Source organism: Arachis hypogaea, chromosome 13 (genome assembly GCF_003086295.3).
Source record: "Arachis hypogaea cultivar Tifrunner chromosome 13, arahy.Tifrunner.gnm2.J5K5, whole genome shotgun sequence".
NCBI classification, from domain to species: Eukaryota; Viridiplantae; Streptophyta; class Magnoliopsida; order Fabales; family Fabaceae; genus Arachis; species Arachis hypogaea.
This window is the reverse complement of record NC_092048.1, coordinates 114,220,824-114,231,101: the sequence shown is the minus strand read 5'-3', so window position 1 is coordinate 114,231,101 and position 10,278 is coordinate 114,220,824. Positions and strand designations below refer to the sequence as shown.

The following is a 10,278-nucleotide window of genomic DNA, read 5'->3' as shown; positions in this document are numbered from 1 at the left end:
ATACTATATCTAAATTTATTTTAAGAATATATGTTAAAAATAAAACTGGACACGCTGACACGTGATAATATTTATGTGTGTCCAAACCTGTTCGGAGAATAATTTTTTACTTTTTATTAAGACACGGTTGAATAAAACTGACACGCGTGTTGGACGAATGTCGGTGAATATCGTATCTGAAATGTGTCCGACACATGAATACTAACAACTCAGAGTGTTCTACTTCATAGCCAAATCTTAATTGGATATATCAATAAAAGATTATTGTTGTATTACTTATCCGTAATTAATTTTCCATGGATAGGTATGTATAGTATCGCCATTCCTGTGCTAGTCCCCCCTAGCCTCCTAGTCATTGCTGTCTTGCTGATTGTAACTCACATGAGAATAATTTTATTGAACTTTAACTACTAATTTTATTTAATTAAGTGTATTGGCTACAAATAAAAAAAATTCACTCGTTAAATTTTCTACTTTTCATGATAGTTGGGATATTTGTTCTGTAAAATTCTTGTTTCCATGACTAGATAGGCCTAATTACACCAAATATGACTGACACAAAATTCTTAATTCAAAATATTCATTATGCACTAACACTCATTAAAAAAATATAAAATTAATAATTATTAATTACAATTGTTTAAAGTTGGCTAATTAAAAATTATTTACCTATACTTTTTTATAAATTATATATAAAGATTTATTAAATATAATTATATTAGAATTTGAAGTTTAACTTGTATATATAGTAATTTATTGATTAATAATAAATTAATTTTTGATCTGCAATGTTAAAAAATATCGTGAAAATAAATTCTGCTTAAAATTAAAAGGAAAAAAACAATCTAACTAAGAAAAAAAAAAAACAACTCATCTTAGCCAATAAACAAATAAATCTACTACATGAGGTGTAACCACCTAACAAACATCTTTAGATTTTTATTTTTTTGAAAAATAACACTTTATGTACTTTTTAATACTTATGTACTCCTATTACAAAATTAATTACTACATTTATCGCTAACAGGTATGATATATATACAATTTTTTTTGTTTACAAGTCTTACAAATTGGCATAAGTCTAACAAAACACACGCACGCGTATTACACTTCTACATTCAAGAGTAAATACACGCACGTTACTCAAACATTTCCTGTTTCCAAAGCGCGCTACTCACCATTATGAACGACTATTTTTCTTCTTCGATAAAAACCACAACTGTCATTTTTCTTCGTGTTTCTCCTCCTCCTCCTCTTCTTCCTTCTTCTTCTCCTCCTTTGTGTTTCTCCTCCTTTTTCTTCGCGTGTTTCATCTTCATCGTCGTGTTTTTCCTCCTTCTTCTTTTGATTTTGCAACATTATGTATTTTTTTTTCTTTGTTTGATTTTTTCCTTCCAAAAAAATTATGAAAATATGAAATAGGAAGATTAAGAAGAAGAAGTAGCAGAAGATGAGGAGGAGGAAGAGGAAGAGTTCTGAATTATGCAGAACTTATCGGAATAAAAAGACACCCAAATATCTTCGTTTTACACCCAAATATCTTTGTATTACACCCAAATATCTTCGTTTTTACGCCCAAATTTGCTGCAGATACAGAAATGAGTTATGTTATGTATACACTAAAATTAGCCACCAAAATCAGCAAGGGCTGCAAAATACACCCAAAATATACCATAGAAGGGCTGCAAAATACACTCAAAATACACCATATTAAAACAATCATAAACTATAGAATGCAAATACAACTATAAAACCATCATAAAAAATAACAAAAACCAGATTCATGAATCATAACTAAACAGAAACTAAAATAATTCAACTAAAAGAATAAGACAATTCACCCTCCGTCAGATGAAAAATCATAAACTGTAAATACACCCAAATATTCCTGATCTACACCCGAACATCTGATATAAAATGGACAAGATTATATTAATTCTAATCAGAACTAGTACATTAGATTCAATTCAAACAAGGAAGAATTAATAACAAATTTCACAGACAAGGTTCACGCACTGGTTCATCTGACAATCTGAAGTTGAATTATCCATTATCTTCAAAAACGATTTCAGAGTTTGATGTCAAAAAACAATGGAAATCGAGAATAACGAAGAAAAAGAACAGAAAGAGAAAATTACGTAAATGAAGAAGAAAAAAGAAAAGACAAAAAATTCAAAAAAAGAAACGGAATCCTTTCAAAAATTAAAAATATGTTAGAAACGCTGAAACATATATGCATAACAAGCATTTGAGCGTAATATCAATTAGAGAACTTGTAAAACTTGTATAACAAAATCGCTTATACGTAGAGATTCATCCTAAAAAATAATCTAGATAATATTCTGGTATTTTTCGACACCACAGCTTTATCCAATCACTGCCGCCCACCACAACTTTCCATTGCGTTGGCTTCTTTCACTATTTCTTGGTCATCTTAGATTTAAAACTCTGAATTTATGATTTAAATTAATTTTACTTTGTTTTAATTTAAAATATTCATTTTATTTGAATTTTAAATATTTTTATTGTTTTTAATTTTAAATGTTTGTATTCAGTATTAGATTAATTGTTGATTTTTAAGTATACGTTTGATTTGTAATTTTATTTTTAATATTTTATAAAAAAATAAAAAATATGAGATGAAAATAAAAAATAAATATTTTATTATTTTTACTGTTTTTTATCATAAAATTTAAAAAAATACTATAAATAAAAATACAAATAAAAGGCACAAATTTATTAGTTGTGTTGACTCCCTAGATTTAAAAAAAAAAAGAAAAAATTGATAACAAGTCAACAACTTCTAACCAAATCATTATGATATCAACCGAGCTTGGTAAGATGAAAAAAAAAAAAAAAGGAAAAAGAAAAAGAAAGCTAAATGATATTTAAAAAAAAATGGAAAATACTAATGGTGGCCACATAGAGGTAACAGGAAAGGTAATACCTTCGTCTAGCGCACTTAACACCGGTCGCCGGTTGGATTGTACAGAAGAGTGGAACTGTTCTTCATGACTAGCAACGAAACCAGCAAGGATCCAAAGTCCGTTTACGATTTTGTTGTGAAGGTTCGTTTATTTTTGTTGGTGTTTCATTCACTTGACTATGCTTCATGTTATTTTTATCTGCCTCGACTCTATTTCGGTAAACCCAAACAAATATTCAGGATGCTAAGGGCGATGACATAGATCTTTCCACTTACAAAGGAAAAGTCTTACTCATTGTCAATGTTGCTTCTAAGTGGTATCTCTCTCTGCTTCTTTTTCATTTTCATTTATCTATGTAAAGTGAGAATACTTCCATTCTACAATGTTTCTGGATTGGGGCAGTGGCATGACCAACCCAAATTATGCGGAGTTGAATCAACTGTATCACAAGTATAAACACACAGGTTTGTAAATTGTGATTAATTTCATTCTCATCATTTCAAACTGTACAAATCATATTACAACTGAGTTGTCTAGCTTCCAAAATTAGGGTTGGAGATTTTGGCATTTCCATGTAATCAATTTGGCGATGAAGAACCTGGAAGCAATGATCAAATTGTGGAGTTCGTCTGTACGCGCTTCAAATCAGAATTCCCCATCTTCGCTAAGGTAGGTCAACGCTAAGCTTGGTGAGAAAAGTCAACCCCTGCCACTTCACTAGTTATGTTTAATTGGACACAGATTTATGTGACTGCTGTTATTCTGTGTTGACTTGTTATGAATCCTGTTTATATGTTCACATGGAAATTGGAATATTAAGTTCATTAATCCTTTACTGTTTTAGATTGAAGTGAATGGAGACAAATCTGCTCCTTTGTATAAGTTCTTGAAGTCAGGTAAATGGGGAATATTTGGGGATGATATTCAGTGGAACTTTGCTAAGTTTCTGGTTGATAAGAATGGCCAAGTGGTTGATCGTTATTACCCCACAACTTCTCCTCTCAGCCTTGAGGTAACTAACTGTACTATTTTCTTTATATCATTCTTGTTCTTGCTCTTTTCTTTTCTTTCTTCTTTTTTTTTTTTTAATATGGTTTATGCTGTCCTTTCTAATTCTTGTGAAACTTGTTTTATATTGCAGCGAGACATTTGTAAGCTACTAGGTATTCAATGAAGGATGAATCGACTTCTCAATGTCAAGCTTCTTTTTCTTGTGTTTATTATGTTCCTTCTTTGAAGTCTTAATGTGGTACATATAAGGTTTGATAACCTAAATAAGACTTGCTTAGTTGCTTATCCTGGTGGAGTACATGATGCAAATATGCAATGATGCCTGATTTTGTTGAGTTTAACCTTATTGACTTGGTTTACAGTCTTGATAAGCAAAACTATATAAACAGACGCCAATATTACTACGTAACATTAAGATAGATCGTCATTGATTAGTGGGTTATTGTAAAGTTGGAAATATCTGAATTTTAAAAGCATCAATTATTGATTACAAAAGCATCTAAGATAAAAAGGCCAACGATGTGGTTCTTTGCAACAATGCATGACATATTTATCCAAGATGAGATCACAACCACTGATTAATGCTTTAAAATTTAAACAACTATAGAGAAGATATGATAACGACGAGATGTCTCTTCCCTTAGGCAATGTGTGATACAAAACCTAATTAGTACCACAGCCTGAATAAGTAAAAATACTATGAGGGAATTGGCCAAGTCAATCACAATTCACAACCAAAAGATAGGTCATCATCTGAAATCATGTCAAACTATCAGCAAAAGATGGTTCAGACTTCAGAATAAGCACTCGGCATTTTTTGCTCATAAATGTTTTCTCATGGAGATAATAATATACTTCCCAATTAAGTGTATATTTTGCCTTGATTTGACAAGAAATTTCGCATGACTAAGAATCGTAATTCAATGCTGAATGATCCATTTGTTTAAGCATTTTAGTCCAAACTTGTGTCCCACCACCAATGGGTGTAACAAGCTGTTTCACAATGCTCACAAACTCTCCTCATTTACAACAAGTTATTTACAAAACTGCAATATCTCCCAAAATAAAAATTTTCATCCACGTGTCAAGTCAATGCCAGTGTGTCCGTGCGCGCTCTTGAGATCTGCAGGTCGTGATCCAGGCCAAATGCCTGTAGCAGAAGGGATGTAGTTTTGACTATGCGGAGCACTGGCCAAAGAAGCTAACTTGTCATTGCGCTGAGGCTCGGAACTCTCTTCTTTCATGAGGGTAGCTTGCGTGGGCTTGGTCTTAGCGCTACCACTATATACAAAACTGCACACTACCACCTGCAGCCAGCAAAGGATTCATTCATACATTCTTTTGGGGTTAATGATATTGTTTTGGTTCGAATGCAAAGCATGTTATCATGTAGAATGATTACAACCAACAAGCCATAGAAGTAAGAAGAGGCCTATGCATCATAGAAACCATGTCAACATCCTTTTCAGGTGCCCCAATGGGACTAGAAAGAGAGATGCCTATGTCACATGTACAGTACATACCTGCACTGGGCTTCCAGCAATAAGCACTGCAACACCACCACCAATAACACGGCCGTCGGAGCTAGAAAGGGAAACACTTATGCCACCTGTTCTATTGGATGGTCCACCATCTTCAGGAACCAAGTAAGAACCAGATAAACACAATATTTGGAATCGGCCCTGAGAAAATTAGAAAAATAAAATAAAATAAAATAAGTTTATTAATATACCACAAGAACCAACTTAGGGGCTTTAAGCAATACTAATTGGTGCTTTAACCTCAATCGTGACACTGGTGTTAGTAGAAGCAGGCTGCCTGAGAGTAACTAGAGAAACTATCCCAGTACCCGACATGATGCAGAGAGCCCGTGGTCTCTGCTGTGATATCGACAATAGCTTTGCTACAATGTCCTGAAACAATGGAAGGAAAGAGCAACTCAGCTAGGCAGCATCTGAGAGAGGCATGCACCCCCTCTCTATCTTCATAACACAATCAGGATTTTATAAAAGAAAGACCACAGAACAAAATAACAAAGGTAGATTGCTTATGAAGAGGATAATTACCTCCCCTACTCCAATGGAGATTACATGAGGTGAAAAAGCCAGCCCTGCAGAACTATTCATCCATTCACCTAAGATACAATAAACAACTGTGTTAAAAGGTTACACACTTGGCAAAATAACAAAAAGTTGCTCGTTACAACCATCAATGAAACAGTTCCATGGATTTTATTTACACAAATGAAAACACACACATCCAATATGGAAATTCAAGTGTTTCACTCGCTACCAAAATAAGTCACGGTATATGGTCATAACTCAGATAATCAAATACGCAAGAGAATTTCTATTTAAACATATTGCAAATACAAATTGTGGAATCAACAAGGACTGATAATTCTCACACAAATATACCAAGAGTAGCCAGCTGTTGTTTCCTTCCAGATCCCGGAGGGCGTCCTCTACCCCTTTTCTGGGAATCAGAGGTTGAACCAGCATTCCAACAAGCGGGGGCAGACATTGATGAAAGTCTCAAAGAAACTGGTCCTGGTCCTTCTGGGCCATACTTGCGGGGTCTCCCTCTCTTCTTCTTCACAGGCTCACCTGAGGAAGAAGGAGGCACTCCACCACCAGAAGATGAGGCACCAATGCCAATGCCATGACTAAAACCGGCACGAGCCTGTGCTTGAGGTTGAACCCGTAATGCAAATGAGGAATTAGAACCAACAGAGCCGCCTCCGCCACCCTTTGCATTTGACTGAGATTGAACGGCAGTGTTTGACAAAGCTCTGAATCCTGGAGGTCCTTGTAACCCTCCACTCTCTCTATGCACGTAAAATGAAGAAGACCCACTAGTAAATGCCATGGCTTCTCTCCCATCCATGCATTTAACTAAGAGATTCTGTGATAATGATAAACAAATACACAAACTTTCTAGCGCCTATTTAATTACGTTAAAATCCTTGCCCACAATCCCACCCAAAGCTGAACTATCAAAACCGGCGGTTGGTGAAGTTACTAAAATGAGGTTTTTACCGAGTTTGTTCTAATGGGGAGCATCAAAAAGCTCGAGAAAGGGTGAAAAGATTGGATTTTTAACAGAAAAATCAATGGAAAGGGAAGAGGATCTAAATTCCAGTAGCTCTCTATATATATTCAGTCAACAAGCTCAAATATTTTGTGCTAAGTGCACGTTGAATACAAGAGTTCTGTTTGCCTACACAAATCTAACAACTTCATTAAATGATCAAATAGTTCCTACTTAATTTTAAAGGAAACAATATTGTCACTGAAAAATCATTAAGCTTACAGAAAAAATCAAAGTGGCAAGCTGGCAATTCCTAGAATCACGTTTGAACACATTACAAAAACAAAACCCTAGATTTGAATCTAGGGTTTCGACAGAAGAATGCAGCAGGTGGAGAAAAAAATACCAAAAAAAAAAAAAAATAAAGAAAGGAAGAAAGAGACAGAGGGAGAGTTGGAACTTGAGAATGACAAGGGGGGAGCACAAGAATGAATAGAAATAATAATAATAAGAGGCTTTTGATTTGAATTAAAGTGGGGTTAGTGAAGTGTGAAAGTGATGGCTACAGATTTTATTTCATTTGAGTAAAAGAGCCATTCTCTCTTTCCAAATTGTCCTCCTTGCATAAGCATTATTAATTATTATTACTAGCTAGTCGCTAGTCAGTGTCGGACTCGGACCCAAGAAGCAGCCAAAAACAATTAAAGAAAAGCGCATAACAAGTTAACAACACAACAAAAAGGAAGAAATGAAGAATAGTTAGGAGAAGGGCAAAATTTGTGGGTATTTGAGGGAAAGTGTGCCCTACCAAATAACCAAAGTACCAAATCCCGTGTCTGTTTTCTTATTTCCTTAGGATAGCTACCCTTTTGCTTTATCATTCTTTTATTTAGACTGAATTGTGCACTATGTTTCTTTTACTAATTAGTAATTAAAAGCACTGTGTTTAAGCATTCTGTTCTAACTTGTTTATAGAGTTGCATTGTGTTTGTGTATAAAATAACAGAGTGGGCTGTATAAAATAAACTCTAAAGGCCTCTTTTTCAAGGCTTTTTCTGATTTCAAATCAGAAAATATTTGTCCAAAGGAAATACAGGTTTTCTCATGGAATAGAGTGGGCTGTAGAGGCGGGTTCTTTCAATGAAAAATAGATCAGTTAAATTAGTTTTATGGTGTTTTACATTTAGCTAAGCTGATTAGAGATAAAAAAAAAAAAAAAAAAAGACACGTTTGTATTTAAAATTTGATATAAAAAATATTTTTAATTTACAGGTAAAAATAGTTTTAGATGGAGTTAATAGTCAAAATCATCTCTAAAAAGATATCTCGATCTCCATTTTCGTCCCCGAAAGATAAAATTAATCAAAAGCGTCCTCGAAAGTTACCGACGTTAATCGATTTCGTCCTTCCGTCATCTCAGTTGCTGAGGTGTGTAATGTTTGCTGAGCTGGAACGTTAAGTTCCAGCGTGGCACACTCCAGCATGGCTAACCCTAATGCTGAGTAGATATGTTTGTTTATTTAGCTCAAATTAATCCTAATGTTACAACCCTAACCTAATCCCAATCTGAAGCATAAACGTGTGTGATTCTCGTAGTAGTTGACCCTGTATGTTTGTTCAGTCGCTATTATGAGGACATTAAAAGCATACAAGGCCTTTTCACTACTACCATCCTTTTCATCTTCCTTATCTATGCTCAGAACCTCCCCATCGGAAGTTGCATCATCCTCGTCCTTGTCAACAGAAGTTGCATCACATTCAAGCGACGTTGATCCCCCTTCTTGATTGGCAAAAAGAATAAATGTGTCTGAGTTTTTTCTGGATCCAACTGGTCGGGCAGACACATGCTCTATCCCAAGACTACTGCTAGATGAACACTTTTTAGTTGTTCTTTGAAGTAAAATTTTACCAGATTTACAATTACTTAAGACAATTTCAATAAAGCCCAATAGAAACTTCAACCCTGGAAGCAAACTTTCATTGCCTACCAATTTATCCATCAACACAACAGTTCTCTTCAAAAGCTATTTCATTAATGACTCTCCTCTTGAAATCTTAACAATGAAACTAAAATATGACTTTGCTGCAAGTATATCAAATTGCAAAAATGCAGCATCAAGTGACAATAGCAAAGAATTAAAAATATGATGCTACAACTCTTTGGACCGTTCAGAGGTTGGTGATAGAAGGCATAGGATAAAATTCGTTGTTGATTCCTGTAGAAAAATGGAGGTCTCCTTTGCACAGACGCCAGTATCTAATTTTATTATGCTTCTTAAGAGCCTCTTCTCCAACTACTTAGACACCATATGTACATCTCTTCCAAGGAATTTCCTTTGTATTCTCAGCCTGAGATCAAGAAATTGCTCTCCAGATAAATTATCCACAAAGAAATCGAAAATCTTCACATTCACAGATTCAGAGTAACAGGTATTCAGCGAATCAATTAGCACTATACAGTCACCATTATGCAATCGTAAATGCCTACTGATCTGTCCAAGCACATTTTCAATACCAAGATAAAAGTGAAAAATAGCATACTTTGAAGGGTCTTTCCTAGTGCCACTCAATAATTCTGCAGATTATCCATTCTTGGACATTGTCATGACCTTCTCCCCTACAATCAATGTCTTTCAGAAACCCTTCCATTTGCTTCATTAGAATTAAGTCAGCATAACTTGACCATTCCAGTTCTGTACTTATGCTTTGATAAACAGCATCACATTTTCCATGAATACCTTCAAATATCCTATCATACTTGATAATCATTACAACATCAAGAATTTGTCCAAGAGCTTCGATGTCCAAATCAACCTTTCTCCCTGCTGTTATTCTAAATAACCCATCTAGGATACAGATAATTCATCTTATGCTAAGAGCACAAGAAAGCAAAGTAGCACTAGGAGTAGAAAGATGACAAGGAAACCCATGCAACATGCCTCCCAGTAGGCCTTAGGAAGAACTCCTGAAGCTTTTTTATCAACAGCAGCATCCAACTGTGATAGAAGGCCAAGGACAGATTGAAGCTCACCTTCATTACAGCCACTCCTCTCAAGCAGCTCATCCTGCAGGCTTTTGTCAATTTTAGTATGTTTCATGAGCAAGAATGATGAAAAATCAGAAGCTGACTTTTGTTGGTAACTAAGGCTACCAAAAAAAGCTTTCTGATGGGCTTGCAAGTACTTGTCCAACAAATGAGAGCGCGCTTATTAGACATACAAATTTACCAGACTCCACCAGGGAGGAAATCATGCTCCCAGCCAGTTCAACAAATTTCTCTTCCCCAAAAGCATTTTCAGTACCAGGTTGT

At 34.8% G+C, this 10,278-nt stretch overlaps 2 protein-coding genes across 2 annotated transcripts; one reads left to right on the top strand and one right to left on the bottom strand.

Moving 5' to 3' along the window:
* The first annotated feature begins 2,834 nt into the window (after positions 1–2,834).
* On the top strand, positions 2,835–4,279 carry LOC112732766 (probable glutathione peroxidase 8). Its single transcript, XM_025781546.3, has 6 exons — positions 2,835–3,068; positions 3,167–3,243; positions 3,330–3,391; positions 3,478–3,596; positions 3,772–3,939; positions 4,069–4,279. The coding sequence occupies exons 1-6, from the start codon at positions 3,012–3,014 to the stop codon at positions 4,099–4,101; spliced, it is 516 nt and encodes a 171-aa protein (XP_025637331.1). The 5' UTR covers positions 2,835–3,011; the 3' UTR covers positions 4,102–4,279.
* A 511-nt stretch (positions 4,280–4,790) lies between these two features.
* Positions 4,791–7,729, bottom strand: LOC112732764 (AT-hook motif nuclear-localized protein 5). The gene is made up of 5 exons (XM_025781544.3): positions 6,356–7,729; positions 6,005–6,072; positions 5,720–5,851; positions 5,462–5,620; positions 4,791–5,245 (listed from the first exon to the last, which is right to left on the bottom strand). Exons 1-5 carry the CDS (start codon positions 6,822–6,824, stop codon positions 5,012–5,014), a joined length of 1,062 nt encoding a protein of 353 aa, XP_025637329.1. The 5' UTR covers positions 6,825–7,729; the 3' UTR covers positions 4,791–5,011.
* Between the last annotated feature and the right edge of the window lie 2,549 nt (positions 7,730–10,278).